Source organism: Chelonoidis abingdonii, chromosome 1 (genome assembly GCF_003597395.2).
Source record: "Chelonoidis abingdonii isolate Lonesome George chromosome 1, CheloAbing_2.0, whole genome shotgun sequence".
Classification (NCBI taxonomy): domain Eukaryota; kingdom Metazoa; phylum Chordata; order Testudines; family Testudinidae; genus Chelonoidis; species Chelonoidis abingdonii.
The window spans coordinates 92,176,275-92,196,085 of NC_133769.1; the positions used below are offsets into that span (position 1 = coordinate 92,176,275).

Below are 19,811 nucleotides of genomic sequence, written 5' to 3' on the forward strand. Positions count from 1 at the left end.
GAAACTTGGTCTGATCTTGGGTTTTAATCCTGGTTCTGACACTGACTTTCTTGCTCACTCTACATGTAGAGTACAATTCAGCTTTCTGCAGAGAGCCTGCATAGGTCTATGCACTATGTAAGTCCCACTTAAGACCTATTTTGATGACTTAGGTGATGCCTAGGACTTATACAGGCTCTGTGCACAGCAGTGAATTTCTCCCTAAGTGAAAAAACTATTGCAAGAAACACTTGCACAACACTGTATGTCCACATACTGTAATTGTCCCATGCCTCAGGTAGAAGCTGGTTGTAGTGGTTGGTTACAACACCTCTGATAGTGTCTAGCTCAAGTCAAGCTGAACTAGTAGAAACTCCAATGGTTTCTCTCCATTGCACTGGTTCAGCCAGTCCTAAGTCCATCCCACAGCTGAGTGCATCATATATGGAAATTTCCCACTGTCTTCTGCTCCCAGCAACAGTGTTTGACACTATGCAATAGGGCTTCATAAGACCCAGAAAACACCAATGTAACAATGATGTTAAGAGCTGCTCTGTGTTGAATGGACACACATTGTTCCATCAAAAACAGTGTTGCAGAGACCGATAAAGACCTGGTGCATGCATCCATGTGCACTGTGCCTGGAGTGCCTTTCTTGCTTTACAAAGACAAGACTCTCTGTCCTTGAATAAGTCTCCTAACTTCCTGCTTTGGTTTCTCCATCTCTAAGTGGGGATAGCGTTTACTTACCCCACAAAGGTCATATAAAAATTAATTTGTTAATGTTTTCAAGCTCCTTGAACATGAAAAGTGCCATATAAGCCCTAAGTATTATTATTGAATGGGCTTCCCATCTGCAGGAAATTCCAACATTTTGTTTTCATCCCAAATTTGGATGAAAAGTCGAAACTTCAATTTTTTTCATAGAACAGAAACTCAAAAAAGTTTCATTTTGGTAATGTTGGAACCTTTTTTTGGACCAGAATGAAATTTTTTGACATCCGTGAAATCAAAATATTTATTTTTATTGTGTTAGAATGACCCAAAATGCTTTGTTTCAAAGGGGAACGTGGACAGAACAACTGTGTAATGCTGTTATTTTATTATGCGGTGTTGGTTTGTGAACATGAGCTCAAATGACTTTTTTATTATGAAACAATAAAATATCCTTTGATGGGTCTCTAGAACCCCAGGGTACTTTAGTGTCCAGTGAAAAGACTCCTGACATTTTGTTAAAAATATAAAAATAATATTGCTTGCATTTATATAGCATACTGAGCTGTTTTCCTCTGAAGTTAATGTTTTCATTTAGGGAGCTGAAACAATTGAGACTGTTACACATCATTTGGCAGGAAATAACCCTAAAAATAGGTTAGATCAATACTATCCTATTCTGTGATACAGAGCTGCTGGCCAAAAAAGGCTTCATTCCAACTTAATAGTCTTAATATTTTTAATAAGATTTGTCTCTGACTATCCACCATTTAATATCAATGGGGTTACAGATTAAAATGATGTTTTCTTTTGATATCTGAGAGAAATAGGAAACAAGCAATGTTGCTCTCCTTTAGGGAGGTCCAAATTCTGCCGCTGTTAGTCAGTGTGATCTGTTGACTTCAGTGGGAGATTTCTGTGGGTAAGCACTAAATCCAGACTTCAGGATTTGGCCTAGGATGCATATGAATGTGTAACACCTACAGACCCTGGTCGTTGGCAGGCGGGACTGAATCTGGGACCTCTGGAGCTTAGTGCATGAGCCTCTACCGCATGAGCTAAAAGCCAACTGTCTGTTAGCTAAGGCTGTAGAGCAAACTCATTTAAGTTTGTCTCTAAGTGGTGTCGGAGCCGCTAGATGGGATAGAACACCACATCCAAGGAGATGTGTGGGTTACACATGCTATTAACATCTGTAGGATAATTATCATAACAATCATATTCATATAAATCAAATATATATTCTTAAACCTTCCTTGCTTTGCCAGAGGGCTCACAGCATTGTGGTCTCTAGTCATCCCCATCATCTAAAACTAAACTAATTCTTACTTGTAAACCAGACCCTTTTTTCAAATAAAAGATTTTCTCTGGCATGAAGAAAGGGAGAGGGGGCAAACTCCATAAATTTAGCCCAACAATTAAACAAATCTTCTACAAAAACAACTAAAAAGGAGGTAGTCTTTATCCTCATTCTCAGCCTCTGGCATTTGTTACAGGGAGTCTAATCGGCCTTAACTGACTTTAACTAAAGCAGGATTTGGCACTTGAATCTCAGTTTGCTAATTCAAACTGCTACTGCAAAATCACTAGATAAACTATGTTCTTTGGCGAGTATGTTTACTCTTAAATATATATATGCCCCTGCCAGGGGAATGGAGAGCGTGACTGACTTCCTTTTAATCAGTTTACAAGACATTTAATCAAACTGAATTCTACTGATATTTCTTGGTAATTTCAATTGCACTTTAAAGCCCCATATTGATAGGAATGAAAATTAGTTTAATCATTTATCTGCAAAGAAATTACAGGAATGTATTCCACAATGTAGTTTGTGTGATGGACAGGAGTCCTTTAATTTTCAAGCAAGACAGTTTATGCAGACAGATCTGTTAATAATTTACCTTCACTATTACAAAGCCCAGATTTTTCCCTCCATGTGAGACATGAAACAATCTGTCAAAGTCTTCCCCATTTCCTGGGCTGCTGTATTTATTTAGTTCTTTACAAGTACAAAAATTACCAGATTACTCCGTAGAAGACCCATCTCTAGCTAAGGCTCCTAGCCGGGGTCTTCTATTATAGTCCTTTAACAGCCACTAATCTTCTTTTGTAAAACATTTCATGTTCAGGCGCCAGTGTTTTGGCTGCAGAAGGGAATCACTTGGGAAGCTAAAACAATTTGCACTGAAGATGCTGAAATGTAAGAAGAATTCAGTACTGACTGAAATCCCAAACCACCATTTTTTCCATTTGTATATAGATGCCTCTCTAATCTGAGAGGCCTATCAGTCAGAGAAAAAATATGTTTTTGTTTATATCTTCTTTCTCCTGTGGGTTTGGGTTGCTTTTGTTTCCAAATTAGCTTAGAGCTAGAAACTTCTGTGTATTACTTAACATGGTATATTCAGATACTGTTCATACCCAGTTTTCAAACCTGTGTGGGAAACAGATTAGGCAGAAGCCAAATTTCCCCTTGCTTTTAGATTAAGTTTCTGTTGGATTATTTTGGAATTACCTCTTTCACAATAAAGTCAAATCCATATGAATGTTATTTTATTGAGGGCTTAGCTCTTCAAAAGACAGTTGTTAAAAGCAGTAGACCTGATTCTCCTCTCACACTGGCTTTACCCTGATGTGGTGTCATTGGATGAAATCCTGGCTCCACTGAAGACAATGACAAAACTCCCATTGACTTCTGTGGGGCCAGGATTTCACCCATTGACTTCAGTGGAGTTATTCATTATTACCATTGGTGGAAGTGAGCAAAGAATCTGTATTTTTAGTAACTTGTATCATTTTTGCTTGAGATCCCTGTGTTGCAAGGAGGATATAGTCAAAGAATAGTGTTCTATTATGTTCTCTGTCAAGAGTAGCAGTTTATCGCTGTACTGAAATGCAACATTCCATTTGTTTTTCAGGTACAGAGACTATCGAGACCCTCCTCATTCCCCAGTGCCCTATGGCTACACATTGCAATTCTGGCATGTCTTAGCAGCACGGTTGGCTTTTATTATTGTATTTGAGGTCAGTTTTCATATAAGGGGCTAGATGATATAATTATTAACTAAGTAATCAATTTGCAAACACCCAGAAGATAATAAGTTGATAAGTAACGGTCAGCATGGATTTGTCAAGAACAAATTGTGTCACACCACCCTAATGACTTTCTTTGACAGAGTAACAAGCCTTGTGGATGAGGGGAAGCAGTAGGTGTGACATTTCTTTACTGTAGTAAGGTTTAGGGTGACCAGACAGCAAGTGTGAAAAATCGGGACAGAGGGTGAGGGGTAATAGGAACGTATATAAGAAAAAGACACCAAAATCAGGACATCTGGTCACCCTAGTAAGGTTTTTGATATTGTCTCGCATGACCTCCTCATAAACAAACTAGGGAAATACAATCTAGATGGAGCCACTATAAGGTGGGTGCATAACTGGTTGGAAAACCATTCCCAGAGAGTAGCTATCAGTGATTCACAGTCAAGCTGGAAGGGCATATGGAATGGGGTCCATAGGCGGCAGGTTATATGGGCTTAAGCTGCTCAAGCACCAGGAATATTCAGAGTCAGGGTCTCTGCTCCACCAATATTTGGAGCTGGGTTTCTCCCTTGGCCCTGCTTGGAGTGGGCCCCCCCTCCCAGCCCCCGCCCCAGAGCTTCCCTGCCTGAAAGAAAACAGCGTGTCTCTCCCTTGCTTCTGCTGCCGGCTGCTGCTGCTGCTGCCTAAGGGCTACAACATAAGAGCAGCGTTGGCAGACTAAGGCAGCTGCTGCTGCAGCATCTTTGGAGTGGGAGGGAGAGGAGGAGAGGAGAGGGGGCCATGCTTGGCAGCCCTTCCCTCCCCTCCCCCAACACCTACCTGGAGGAGACGCAAAGGGGACTTCCGGCCAGGAGACGGACATCACTCACCTGAGCAGCTGCTGGGGCTTCGGTGAGTGTTTGACCCTATGATTCCCCCCCCAGCTGCAGCCCCCACTCCTGCCCAACGCTGGGGAAGGGGCAGCCCCATACCCTACCACCATCCCCCAGTGAGGCTACAGTGAGGGGCAGCAGGCTGCAGCAGGGGAGGAAGGAAGCCATATGTGAAGGCAGTGCCCTCTCCCCCAGCACCCACTAACTCACCCGCCACAGGGGAGATGGGAGAGGGAGACTTCCTAGACCTGAGAAGCTGGGACTTGGGTGAATTTTATGACACCCTGGTTCCCCGCCCCCCGTAGCCACCACCCTGCAGACCCCACTTCTGCCCCACTCTGGGCAAGGGGCAGCCCCATCTCCAGTGAAGCCATGGTGAGGGGCAGCAGCATGGGAGGCCACCTGTGATGGCAATCCCCCACAATACCCATCACAGGGGAGGTGAGTGAGCTTTCTGGACCTGAGAGGGGCCCTAGGAGCATCTGCAGTGACTGTGGTGCAGAGTAAGTGTGCTGTGGGGGGGAAGAGGAGAGGTCCCTCCCCCGGAGCTTGCTGCTGCCAGTGGTGGTGAGGGGGAGTCCTCTCTGACCCTAGCCCTGGGGCAGCCTGTCTGCACTCCAAGTTCTTCATCCTCAGCCCTGCCCCACCTCAAAGCCTGTGCCCCCAGCACCCCAACCCTGAGCACCCTCCTGCACTGTGAACTCCTCATCCCCAGCCCCACCCCAGAGCCCTCACTTGAGGGGAAAAACGTGCAACTTAAATTTGGTGGTCACTTTGGAGTGTCATTGTGTTTAGCACAATACTTGATTATTTTCCACACTTCAAAGTGTATAACTAGTCGTATACAGGTATTACAAAGTGGGAATGTTCTTAATGTTTTCTGTGAATACTGTGTGGGTGCCTCAGTTTTTCTTATGCATTTCTCAAGGATCTAGATGGTGGAATAAGGGTGCATGATTGTTGTAGAGCCCTAGAGTGCCAGTGTGATGCCGTGTGCACAGAGAATGGCCGAAACCCTGTCTCCAGCTGCTCTCCTGCAAGGTGCCAACTGAAAGTGTTGGAGAGCAAAGATCGAGTGGCCTCCTAATGCCTGGAAAAGAGACAAAGGCCAGAGGAGGGAGTGTCAGTGCCTGTGTGGACTTCCAGGAAGCGCATGGTGTGGAAGGGGATGCTGGGATGCTTTGGAACTACTCCATACAAAGCCAGTCAGGACTCTGGGGGAGCCTCCTCTCTCTGAGCATATTGTCTGCAAGGCAAGAAGCTTACACCTTCCTGGGTCTGACCTCGGAGCATTCAGCATGCCCTTCCATACTGTGCGCTTTCCGCAGCAAGTCTGTCCAGGCAGGTCCTGGGGAACCAGAGGTCCCTGCACCCCAACTCTACAGTCAGACATGACTCTCAGCCAGCCGGTAAAACAGAAGGTTTATTAGACAACAGGATCACAGTCTAAAACAGAGTTTGTAGGTACAGAAAACAGGACCCCTCAGGCAGGTCCATCTTGGGGGTGGGGAGCCCAGACCCAAGTTCTGGGCCTCTCCACATTTCCCCAGCCAGCTCCAAACTGACACTCCCTCCTCTAGCCTTTGTGTCTCTTCTGGTCAAGGAGGCCACCTGATCTCTTTGTCCCCAACACCTTCAGTTGGCACCTTGCAGGGGAAACTGAGGCACCCACACAGTATTCAGAGTAGACATTAAGAACATTCCCACTTTGTCACAACAGGTGCAACAAAATATAATACCGTATATTGAAGCAGGCAAGTGCTACTTCTGACTTTCCACTTTTAATTGACCCTTGTAATCTTGTGGTGCTGATGTGTTGTAGCTTCATTTTATATCGGCTTGCGGGGGGGGAACCACCATTTTGGGCACCACCAAAAATTATACAAACCTGCCGCCTATGATGGGGTCCTCCAGGGATCAGTTCTGGATCCGTTACTGTTCAATATCTTTATCAATGACTTATATAATGGCAAAGAAAGTATAAATTATAATGTTTGCAGATGATATCAAGCTAGAAGGGGTTGCGAGTGCTTTGGAGGATAAAATTAAAATTCAAAATGATCTGAAGAAATTATCTGAAGTAATGGTCTGGATGAAATTCAATAAGGACAAGTGCAAAGTACTCCAGCCCTGGATCACCCATGGAGTTGGTGCCTATGGTAGATACTACTGGAAAGAAAGAACAATTATCATAAAAGATTTAGCTAAGAGAGAAATAATTAAGGGAAGCTTTGTCATTGAGTTTGGAGATGGAGATCAGTGTAAATAACTACCTCAACTACAACATGTCACCCTGGACCTAGAGTTAATGTAGACCAGTTTAAGGTGTGGCTACTTTGCATTTGGACTTAGCTCAAACACAAGAGAAGATAGATACTAGGAATTATCTCTTAAAAGAAAAGTTACTCATCTTGCAGACAAACAAAAATGGAAAGCGATGTGCCAAGGCTAAAGGATCATCATCCCTCAGATGTAGCAAAACAAACCAATTTAGATAGTGCATCTTTCTGCTCCTGATGAGAGAATCCATAAGAAAAGTTGCTACAGCTTCTATTCTGTAATGCTCAATGTAAATAGCCCAAATTGGAGTGAAAAATATTCTTTTTCATCTCCAGTTTGTCTGCTTGAGATGGAAGAGGACTATTTCCACAGATTGTTCACCAAACTTCATAGAAGAAACTCCAAAAAACATCTTTGATTAAACAAAATGCAAAAGAAGAGAAGAGCAGAACAACTCTCCTCAACCCCACCAATCTTTATTCTAATATACCTAAATCATTAGGGATAAAATGATTGATAAATGCACCAGGTATTTAACAGGGACATTTTAGATCGATTGCAGTGCAGTTTTAAATTAGAGATACAGAACATTCGAAAGCAGCGTTGTTTTCCAGGAATAATGACTTGGGTCTGAAATCCCTGGGAGTTTTTCCAGAGTGAAAAAAGGAGTAGACCTTTTGTCCCCTTTCCTGCAGCGTGATCCACTAGCATTGATCCCCTGCGTCCAGACAGAGTCCACCTGATTTCAGGGTATAGACTCCAGAGTCTGAACTAACAGATCACACAGCAGAATTGAGGCCTTAATTTGTATACTTAACTTTGCAACAGTGGATTGTTGCGCCAAATCAAGCAGTGGTTTAGTGCTTGCTTAGGCATCAGCCTCCGCTGACTTTGGCTGGAGTTCTGCTTGAAGAGGGACTGCAGGATTTGGCTCTTTAATATTTCAATTTGTAATAAAAGTTTGAGTTCTAGATCAACATCTTTTTGTTACCTAGGAGATTTTACCTCCCTTTGATAAATGAATCAAACTGGAAACTATAGTAAAAAGATTAATACTTTTCATCACTCTTCAATCTTTTTGTTTTCACAGCACCTTGTCTTTTGCATAAAGCACCTGATTTCGTATTTAATCCCAGACCTTCCGAAAGATCTGAGGGATCGGATGAGGAGAGAAAAGTACCTGATTCAGGAAATGATGTATGAAGCAGAACTAGAACGTCTTCAAAAAGAACGAAAGGAGAGGAAGAAAAATGGAAAATCTCATCACAATGAATGGCCGTGACTAGGTGAAGGAGAAATTATTTAAATTGAGCCATTAATTCTAGTTAGTTATTCAGTAACCCAGATGTATTTATACTGGGTTGAGAATAGTCAGGAGTGGATGAAAACAACTTAAAACTATATTACATGCAGTTAGCATGCATGTGCCCCTATTCAAAATGCACATATCAGACTCAAGTCTCTCCACTGGACCCCAGGCGGCTTCCGAGGCCAGTTTAAGGTCTTGTTCCTAACCTGTAAAGCAATTCATGGATCAAGCCCCAGCCACATTAAAGACCCAGTTTCAATCTATGAACTGCCACAACAGTTACACTCCTCTGGGACAATACAGATCACAAAACCCCAGACAAAGCACATGAGAGCTAGAGACAAAGCCTTCTCAGTCAAGGGGGTCTAGCTATGGATCATAATTCCAGAGATTAGGCAAATCCAGAGTCTGATCATCTTCAGGAAGTGCTGCAAAGTTTTCCTCTTCAAAAAAAGACTTTTCACCAAAGCAAGAAGGACACAACATTGACACCCCCATTGGCCCTATAAACCCCAACCAACAAAAATAAAAGAGAAAAGTAATAACATCTACAAAATTAAAACCAAAATCCCTACCCCAAGCAACGATTTTACCCCAAAAAGGGAGAAGTGGCAGGGACTCCAGGAAATCCTCTGGTGGCTTCGCTATTGCTATTGATTTGATGTAGAAGAATCTGAGATATTACGTGATAGGCAGCCACATACACCATGAAGATAGATTGATGTACATTTCTATGGCACCTTCTGTCCAAGCATCTTAAAGTATTAATGAATTGAGTCTCCCACTACTGCTGTGTGGTTGCCAAGCAAAGTTGTGCCTGTTTTACAGACGTGAGAAGATGAAAAGTCCATTGGAGGAGTTGGCTGCACAGCCCTTTTAAAGAATAGGCAGGTGCCCAATTTATGGATTTAGGGTTTTAGCATTAGGTGTATTTGAAAATCTTATCCGGAATAGTGGCCTGATTTTCAGAGGTGCTGAGCAACTGCAGCTCCCATTGAGGTACATAGAGGACAAGCCTTAGGTGACTAACCTAAAGTCACATACAGGATGTTTGTGGCAGAACTATAACCCAGATTTGTTTGTAGTGCATTAGCACCTAGGGGCCTCCAGCATGGATTAGGGAATACTGTACACAACCATCACAAACAGATGGTCCATGTCCCACAGAGCTTACCATCAAACAATAAAATGAGAACTGGATACAATTACCAGCTGGGAGTGCACGTCCATCCAACTGCTCCTAACTCTGAGTCTTGTTCTTTATTCATGAGACCATCCAAAACTGTGGTAAGAGGTTTAAAAGGTACATTAAAATATGAAATGACATTAAATTCTACATATAGAGTAATAAGGTGATAATTCTGGACAAGTAATGGAAATAGAATTGGTCACTACAAACATCAGCCAATAACTGATCTGACTAAAAGGACTCTGGAATAAACAATTTTCTTTTGCAAAGTGTTCAGCTTTCCGCTATTAAACTTTCCAAAAGTCACTCACCTAAATTTCATGAAATATTAGGAACCAGCAACTGAATAAGTGTCAGATGGTACAATACAAATCAGAACATGCTGGCTGTTGTTAAAAGTAAGCAGGGTCTAACGCCTAAGTAATAACACTGAAATGCCTGCAGAATATAAAAGGGTTCCATCAGTATAAATTTAATCCGGGGCACTTAGCAGCCCAATCCATATGAATACAAATGGACACAAAGATCAAAGTGATCACAGACCTGGTGGGATTCCCTTAGAATCAAAATAGGAATGCAAGTCAAACAATTTGCTTTAACACTTTTATGAGTAAATAGAGCTCCACTACTTTAACCAAGTCAGTGAAGATGGCTGCACAGACATATCCCTTCTCAGGAGCTTTAATAGTCATGGCCCTGGCAGATGTTTGTAGTGACCAATTCTATTTCAGGAAACTACACCCCCGGCCATGTTCACCTGTGTCTGTTCAGGACTCCTGCACCCTATTTCTTAGCTGACCAGCTCATTTCTTCCAGTCTTGGCATCACATAATATCAGACAGAAAGGTTCTGGAGATAATCACCATTGGTTATGTGATAAAGTTCCTGTCCCTTCCCCTCACCAACCCTCTTCCGTATCACTCTTCAGGATCCTTCTCCCCATACTGGAGTCTATCTGGGAGCCATAGAAGTGCTACCTCTTCAGCAAAGAGGGGGAAATATTTCTGCATTCTCAAGAAGAAAGGAGGCTGGAGGCTACTAGACCTCAGACAGCTGAATGTCTTTATCTGACACCTGAGGGTCAGAATGATCACCCTGGCCTCTAACATCCCCTCAATGCACAAGGACGACTAATTCACCACTCTTTATTTAAAATATGTTTATTTCCACAGTGACAACCACCCTGCACACAGGAGATTCACCATAGACCTACACCACTACCAATATTCGAGTGCTTCCTTTCAGTCACTTGATGGCATGAAGAGTGTTCATGAAAATGCTGTTGCAGTGGCAGCTCACCTCTGTCATCTGCACTCATCAGTACTTCCCTACCTCAACAATTGGTTGCTCATGAGAAACTCACATCAAGAAGTACAGATGATAACCCTGTCCCTGCTCAGACTCTGTACGGTTCTAAGTAAATGTGGATAAGTCCATTTTAGTTTCCGCAGATAATAGCCTACGGTCACCCCAATCAAGTCTATCTTAGGACAGATTCCAAGCTATGAATGATCTCACCTCTCAGTGTCATCTTAGTCCCCAGCTGGCAGTTCAAACCTGTCTCATCCTCCCAGGTCACATGGCCTCATGTGGCTATATGACACCCTTCATGAGACTTAGCCTTTGATATTTGTGGGCATTGTTACAGACAGCTCACATGCCAAGCAAGCACAGTGTGGACAAACTGCTTTTGCTCCCCCCCAGAATTCTGGCTTGTCTCCCTGTTCTTCCAACAGGAGAGAGAGCATACATGGGGTTCCCTTCATCCCTCCTCCACCCACAAAATGACTGATTGCAGATTCCTCCGTCCTAAGGTGGGGAGCCGATCTGGATGAACCTGTGGCACATGGTACCTGAACCCACTAAGAATCCCAGTTGCACATAAATCTTCTGGAACTTCATGTAGTACAGGAAGCCTGCAAGCAATTTTTTACCATTCATTTGGATCTTGCGTGTTCAAGTCATGTTTGACAACCTAAGAACAATTTACTATATTAATAAACAGGGGAGGCAAAGTCCATCCCTCTTTGCATCAAAGCTGTCAATCTCTGGAACTGGTGCATTTGCTAACAGTTCACCCACTCAGCAGTGCACCTTCCAGGGTGCACAACACATTGGCAAACAGCCTTAGCAGACACTTCTCCAGAGCCCCACAAGTGAGATCTACACAACTCAGTGGTATAGAGCATATTCCAACAGTGGGGACTCCCATCCTGGGATCTCTTTGTGTCTAAAGAGAACAGAGCAGTTCAAGGCCACAGCTCCAGAGGAGACATAGTTTTACTTCAATGGTTGGGACAGCTGTGATGCTTCCCAGGGGTACCCAGGGTTGTGATGCATCTCACCAGCATCTGTCCTTAAGAAGAGGGAGTTTTGTCTGTGCCTGCTGTGGATCAGGCCCTGGAAACCACCAGCCTCTGCCTTCCAGGACTCTGCAGGCCTTGCTGTCTCTGTGCAAGTTAGCGATAAGCACATGGCAACCCCGAGTCTTCCGAATGTCCCTCTAGAGTGCTCAGCCTCTGCTCCACAGAACTCTCAGATGCATTATTCACAAAGAAACAGTACACACTAACTGACAAGATTCAACTCACGATCACCATTTTATAGATCCATCTAAATGTTTTGTGTTAAGTATAGTGAAAACAAGACTCAGTGCATTATCAAAGAGCAAAGTTTCGAGAGAGAGTGAGAATATTGGAAACAAATGATTACATATAAAACAAAATCATAACATGCTTTCTAGAGATTAACTGTCAAAGCATTCCCCTATCTCCTACAAGGTAAATTACTCCAAGTTTTTTCCCCAGTGTTTTCAAACAGTTTTGTTGAGACCCCCTTCTCATAAGATCAAGCCCACTGGCAGTTTGTCCCCACAAGATTGAAGGAATCCCTAGGGGTTCATCTCTACTATAGCTGTAGTTTCAAAAGTTCATTGTCTCCCCCAAAACAAGCTCACATTACTGTTCTTGTTTTTTCCTCCGGACCCTGTAATCTATTGATTGGCATTTTACTGAGACTGTAAATGGGCATCCATTGTGAATGGTGCAATACTCAATTTGCATATGGCCGGCCAGAGTGAGATGAGCGTCTCTTCCCCACTGCTTGCCAAAAGTATGTGGATTACTTTTGAGACCTGTCTTCACTCACAGACTTAGAGAATATAATTATAGTGTATATACATAACTCTTCACATATCTACTGTACACACATCTTGCTGTGATGATCAGTGTGACACAGACTTTCATTAGAGACCTTACATGACTTTTTTGCTGACCCCATGGGAACCCTGTGCCCACTGCCAGCTGGCATCAAGAAGTCCTTGGGTCGCAAGAGCTGATGTACTCATTTGTGCTGATCCTTCTCTTGCCTCGAGTTCTGAGGAAGCTGTTGATGATCTTAATTGCTCGCTGGTGGCCAAGGCAGTTCTGGGTCTTGGGCAGTTGCTAGCTGGCCTCATGCCTGTTTGACAAAAATCAAACACCCCAACTCAGCATCCTTTTGCATGGATAACAGACCTAGGAAAGTCATGCTTGGAGGCAGTACAATCTACTCTTAGCAGTAGTAGGAAAGATTCCATGAGGAAACACAATACAGCAAAATGGAAAAGATTTCTGACCTGGCACCAGAATCACCAGATACCCTCAATGGGTGTCAAGATCCCTGCTCTACTGGACTCTTTCAAAATTTGTCAGGACTATCTCTCGGCTCCTTGCAGATGCACTTGGCAGCTATTAGCACCTTTCACCCTCTGGTGTACAGGCATTCAGTCTTCAGCCATCCTACTACAGTACCTTTTCTGAAGGGACTTGTCAGAACCTTTCCTCCAGTAATAAAACCTACCCAATTTGGGATCTCATCCTTGTCCTATCAACTTTAATGAAGGCTCCGTTCTCACCCTTAGTCTCAGGTTCCTTCATTCACCTGTCTACAAAGGTGGTTTTTCTTGTTGCTATTGCCTTAGCCAGAAGAGTAGGTGAGCCGGGAGCTCTTATGGGTGACCCACCTTACATGGTCTTCCACAGGGACAAAGCTTTGCTGAGGTTACCCCACAAATTCATCCCAAAACTAATCTCAGAATTTAATCTAAACCAGGTCATCCATGTACCTGTCTTCTATTCGAAGCAATATGCCACCAGCGAGGAAGACAGGAAACTACAGTCCTCTGGATGTCAGTGGAGCCTTGGCATTCTTCATGCAGAGGACAAAACCCTTCAGGAATTTTCCTAAACTGTTTGTCTCCTTTGCCAAATGTATGAGAGGGGAAGCAATCTCCTCCCAGAGACTTTCCAAATGGATTTCGAGCTGCATCCTGCTTTGTTACAAGTTAACAGCAGCTCCTCCACACAAGATGAGGGACCCACTCGCCCAGGGCACGCTGGCAGCTTCATTTTGAGATGTCCCTCTTCTGGAGAGCGGTGCAACGGCATCGTACACAGTTTTGCAAAACATTATTGCCTGGTACAAGATTCTGCCAAATACATCCTTTGGCAGAACTGTCCTCCAATCGGTGGCACAGCAGGGCTCCTCACAGCCTCCTCCTCAATGCATACTGCTTGTGAATCACCTAGACTGGAAACACATAGGAACCGTCACTCACAGAAAGGAAGGTTACCACAGTAAGTGGCTTTCTTTGCAATATGTGGTCCCATTCTCTATTTCGCTACCTGCTCTCCTTCCCCTCTGCTTTAGAGCCTCTTCCTAGGGTTATTCCCGATTAAAAGGTAACCAGATAAGCAGGTTGTCCATGCCACCACTTCTGCCATCAGTTTTTTTAGAGGGCAAGGAAGAGAAGGGTGCCAGGTGCAGACTGATGGCCACTGCTAGCGCGAATCTTCCAGGCACATGGAACGTATGCGCACCTCAAATGGATTACAGATAGAGACCTTTCTTTATGAAAAGTAATGTGCCAGAAGAGAGAGACATGTTGGATGGCTATGTGTTTCCCAATCACCACTGCAGGGTGTATGTGACTTACACAGCAATGGAAAATGCTTCCTGCTCAGTCGCTAATGCAAGTGCAAAGCATATTAAGACCAAGTTCATATAAACAAGTAGGTTAAATAGACTGAGATTAGTTTGTTTGCAAAAACTGTGTAAGCTACTTTAAAATCACAGGTGACAGACTTTCAGACAGTGTTTGCTAAATAGTAAAATCAGATGCAAGTCACACCTAAATCACCATTTGATATGTGTTTTAAGCTAAGCAAACCTCCTCCAGCGAGATATTGCTCTGATAATTTAGATCAGAGACATTCACTGGTGCAAGTATGGTGGTATGGTCCAGTCTGCCATACTAGTAAGATGTTTATAGCCGGTACTCTGTATCAGAAAGACACAGGAGGAGCAGAACAGGCAGCTCCTCTGGCACAGCTCTACCACCCCCCCAGCACCGCCCCCAGCCCTTTCATGCATCTGCGTCTCCTGTCTGTGGTCTGCACAGCAACCCCACTGGAGGACAGGGCTAGGGGCAGGGCTGGAGGTGGTACAACTGCACCAGAGGAGCTGCTGGCGTGGGGTCACATGGCGGCCCCACGTTCTTCTCCTTTCACCATTGCGGTTCCAGACAGCCCTGTGGTTCAGAAGTGTCTGGCACAGCGGGCAGAGGACAGAGCACTCCCCCACACCCCAAGATAACATGTGATGGATCATGGGGAGGAGACAGGGAGAGTGCAGGGGCCCTGTGCTGGTGGCAGGGGGGAGGCAGGGCCGGCTTTAGGAAGCGCGGGGCCCAATTCAAACATTTTCAGGGGGTCCTGGCAGGGATGACTAAAAAAAAAAAAACCCCTTTCATTTCTTTCATGTATTATTTGCTTCCCATAACTATATAAATAATACAATTATATATTATGTACATTGCATCATATATGCTGTTGAAATTGCTTATAATGCCCACTTTCAATGTGTGGGTCCTGCCACTCCTGCGGTGTGCACATGTGTGAGTCCAGCTGCTCCCTGCCCCCCTCATTGAAGCAGGTGTGCAGGGTTACTGCCCTAGGAACTGCAGGGCAGCAGTGGCACTGGGTGGTGGAGGCAGGGGAGGGCTGACTGGAGGTAGGGTCTAGCTGCAGGCAGGGCAGGAGGTACAGGGCTGGCTGGAGACGCGGGGGTGTGGGTGGCTGACTCACAGCGGCTGCAGGGGATGCAGCAGGGGTTGGAGAGCTGGAGACGAGGAGTGCAGACTGTCTTGGTTTCAGGCAGGGAGTGCAGCGGAGTTGGCTGGAAACAGGGCAGGAGGTTTGGGGCTGGGTGTGCAGGCTGGTGCAGCAGGCTGTGGGGGGAGGCTGGCTGCTTGGGCGCCACAGGGGTGTGTGGGGGGGTGGTGGAGACAGGGCAGGGGGTTTGGCAGGGGCTGGCTGTGGGCACAGGGTGCAGAGCTGGCTGCGGGGCGGGGGCAGGCTGTCGGGCAGGGCAGGGGATGCAGCAGAGCAGCGCGGAGCCCCGCCCTTTATAGCCCCAAGCCCCCATTATCCCAGGGCTTGGGGGTTATTTAAAGGGCCCGGAGCTCCCCTGCTTTACCCCGCCCTGAACCTTTTAAATAGCCGCGGAGCCCTGGGGAATACATGGGGTGCGGAGGCTCCGGCAGCTCATTTAAGACAGGGAGCAGGACAGTTGGAGCCCTGGCCTTTAAATAGCCCCTGGAGCCCCCTACCGCTATCTCAGGCTTTGGGGGCTATTTAAAGGGCCAGAGCCTCCAGCCGCGCAGGGCCGGTGAGAGCGATGCTGCGGGGCTTGCCGTGCTCAGCCGGGGCTCCAGCCGGGACGCGGGCAGCTTGCCATGCTCCAGCCCGGGCCGCAGGCAGCTTGCCGCATCCAGCCGGGAGAGTGGGCTGCGGGGCAGCTTTGCACGCTTCGGCCGGGCTCCAGCCGGGCTGCGGGCAGCTTTGCCACGCTCCGCAGGGCTCAGCCGGGGCTGCGGGGCAGCTTTGCCGCGCTCCGGCCAGGGCTCTAGCCAGGGCTGCGGGGCAGCTTTGCCGCGCTCCGGCCAGGGCTGCGGGGCAGCTTTGCCATGCTCCGGCCAGGGCTGTGGGGCAGCATGTCACTCTCCGGTGCAGGGCTCCAGCCGGGAGAGCGGAGCTGCGGGGCTTGCCGCGCTCCGGCCAGAGCTCCAGTGGGGAGAGCAGGGCTGTGAGGCAGCCACGCTCCCAGCCGCGCTTTGGTCAGGGGAGCAGGCCATGGAAGACCCTGGAGCAGACCTCAGCCAGCCGCAGTAAGTAAAAAAAAAAAAAAAAATTTGAGAGGCCTAAGGCGCGGGGCCCGATTCCAGGGAATCGGCTGAATCGGCCTAAAGCCAGCCCTGGGGGGAGGAGTCACATGGGAGGTCACGTGCCTCCCGTTTATCTGGTGCCCCCGCTTTGTGTCCCTCCCATGAGTGCAGTGTACTGGTAAGAAGTTAATTCTACTTGCACCACTGGAGACATTCCTAACTTTGAATTGAGCCATATTATAACAATCTGATTTTCACTCTTGAGGAAAGTCAGCAGTTTAACATGACAAAACAAATAAAGTGAAGCAAAGACACAATCAGCTGCTGATTGCTTTTGAGACCAGTTTTCAACACAGCTATGTTTTGTTGATATTTCATTACTCTAAAATGTTAGAAGTTGTCATGGGTATTGCTAAAAAGAGAACATAAGCTAGCACTGGAAGCTGCCAAAATTGGCTCAGCTTGAGCCTTATCTTGCAAGAGCCTGAGGACCTCCAGAAAGGTGCTGAACACCCTCTAATTCCATTGATTTCCACTCAGCACCTCACAAGATTGAGCCCTGCCATTCTGCACAACAGAGTTCAACCTTTGTCTTTCACTGTTATACAGCCGTTCAAACAGAAAACAGTATCTGTGGGTGGGTGGAGGGAGGTTAATAAAAAAGACAAATGTATAACAAAAACTGTAGCTTTCTAATGACAACTTGAATTGTCCAATTTTCTAGGTAGCAAATGCAGACCTGTACTGTGTTTCTGATCTGGTATTGTTTTTGTTTATGGATCCAGATGATGGACTTGTGCTCTGTTGACTTATCCCAGCTCTGCAAGAACACTACCTTGAAAAGAATGAAAAAATGCAACCTCAATGCATGCCACAGACATTTTACATAGCAAGCAAGACAGCACATTTCAGAGGATTTACCGTGAAATCATTTTGCAATTCAGCATATGATTGATATCCATAGACCACTCTCAACAGAGCTAGCATGTATTTTATGGGGAAATACACTCAAGTTTTTAAAACCAAGGAAAAATTGTATACTGGGACTGTTTTTTCAGCCTGTTTGGTACGTTTTTTGCATTCTGTCCCCTGCGTGTTTTACAGAACTTAGAATAATAAATGTAAATTAAAAACCAGGATACTCTGACAAAAAAATGCCCCATATTACAATACCATCTATTTTCAAGCCACCAGATAAGACAAATGAAACCCTGTTTACAAATGAGTTCTTTTTTTATTTCAGATCTTTGTGAGGGAACATATGTTATATACCATATATATAATATATATATATATATATAAAGTATATAGATTGTTTATCTGTAAATAGCAAAAACAAAACCAACTAACCCTATGGAGAAGAATGTCAAATTTTCACATCTATAAAAACATCATCAACATAAAGCCATGTTTAACGCTTGTATAATGTGATGCAATAACTTTAAAATAAATTATGTATATGAAATCTTTGTTGTTGAGCTTTTGTAAGTCATTTTATGTTTATCTGATTTTGAGCAGGGGGACAAAGCTGAGGAGAAATACAAATGAAAGTCCAAAATGACCAAGGACCTATCTTAACACTTTCTCTCTAAATCCATTGTGTATTTGTTTACTCTGATGAATTAAGTTTCCTCTTATGCTTCATATAGAAGGGCTCCATCTCATGAAGTGCTGAGTGTCATCTGGAAAGCATTGAGCACTCTCAAGTCCCTAGGATTTCATAGAAGTTGAGGGCGTTCAGCACCTTGTTACCAAACCAGCCCAGATGAAGGAGTGGATGAGTTGTTACTAAGACAAAATTCCATGGCTATGAGTACCCCTAGCAAAGAGCAAGACAAGATTCTGGAGAAGTCACAACTTTATTTAATGGACCAGTCAGTTAAAACAAGGATAAAAAAAACAAGGGGAACCGCAGTCACTCCATTGGCCAGGAGCAAATCCTTGAACCTAACTCATAAGGAGCCAGGTGACCCCATAGTCCCATCCTCTGCAGAGTCCCAAGAGTGTTTTGTCCATGAGCATCTAATGCCAAGGCCTCTGTCCCAGACTAGGAGACTGAAAATCACCTCAAAGACACGGTTAGACTCTCTATCAGCCAACCCATCCTATAAAGATTCTCCCAAACTAGTTACATGAGAAGTGAAATGAACAAGTGTCCCCTGCTCATATAAATTAGCCATCCTTCTACAGAAAATAGCAGGTTAGTGTAATATATTATATATATGTGTTAATAGATACAAGGACAGCATTTCATTGACAAGGGCAGATGAAGGCAGGCTCTTGTGTACATTGCCCAGCAATGTTCATCGGGGTTAATGCAGGGGAATTATTATTCCATAGCGTGTTTAGTGCACACTTTACCAAACAAATGAAAAAGAAATGGGAGACCAGCAGTACTGGGACAGCGGGTTGGCGGGCACCCAGTTGAACTTGAGCATCCCACCAGCACTGAGAGTAAGTTTTCAAAGAGCAAGCAACATTCCACTCTGAAAATTACCCTTTTTGTCTGAATAGCCAGAACTGGGCTCCCAAATCCTCTGCTGCACACTGAAAGGAGCCCCCTGACCTCCAGGTGAAAAGATATTTTGCACTTTGGCTCCAGGTATCTGCTCACCCTACTTTATCTCTCGCTCCACAACTGATAAGTTCTCACAGTGAAACCGCAGCAGAGCAAGAAGTGGCTTAGTTTTGCGGCCTTCCCAAACAGATGCCCACTGTTTCCCTTCATGTATGAAGTGTTCAAATATAGCGTTTGTCTTATTGATTTTCACATCATCTCCTCCTGATTCAGTGGCCCAAAAGTTGGGTAGGAGGAGGTTCATGTCGCCCTTCATGTCAGTCAGATGTCTTACTTCATGGCCTAGGCAGAGTTAAAGCTCAATAAATGACTTCAGATAATGTTTCAGGCCACAGGTTTAGTACCTTAGGCTGTTTTAATAAATTACTTTGTCACAATATTTAAGGGAAAATATGTGACATGGCATTTTTTTTACATACAGTATTATGGAAAACATTTTTATTTGGTTTGATTAAATATGGCTTGATGAAAAAAGGATCCAGTCAAAGGCGATCCTAGCCAGTTTGATCACGTATCTGATAAAATGCACATAGTACTCAAAATAAGAGCAAAATACAATGAAATACAAACAGACACTATTTCATAATAATCAACTGCTCACCTGAAAAACACATTCAAATATGAGCTTATCATTATAGCAGACTAGC

The 19,811-nt window shown here is 44.7% G+C and overlaps 1 protein-coding gene across 2 annotated transcripts in view; it reads left to right on the forward strand.

The window, feature by feature from the left end:
- ANO4 (anoctamin 4) overlaps positions 1 to 17,956 on the forward strand; it is a 322,747-nt gene extending 304,791 nt beyond the window's left edge. For both annotated transcript variants that reach the window (XM_075067279.1, XM_032788584.2), the window contains 3 exons: positions 3,612 to 3,717; positions 7,975 to 8,170; positions 17,372 to 17,956. In XM_075067279.1, the coding sequence (XP_074923380.1) occupies positions 3,612 to 3,717; positions 7,975 to 8,166 (298 nt within the window). In that variant the 3' untranslated portion in view covers positions 8,167 to 8,170; positions 17,372 to 17,956. The remainder of the gene's footprint in view (positions 1 to 3,611; positions 3,718 to 7,974; positions 8,171 to 17,371) is intronic.
- Positions 17,957 to 19,811: the final 1,855 nt, after the last annotated feature.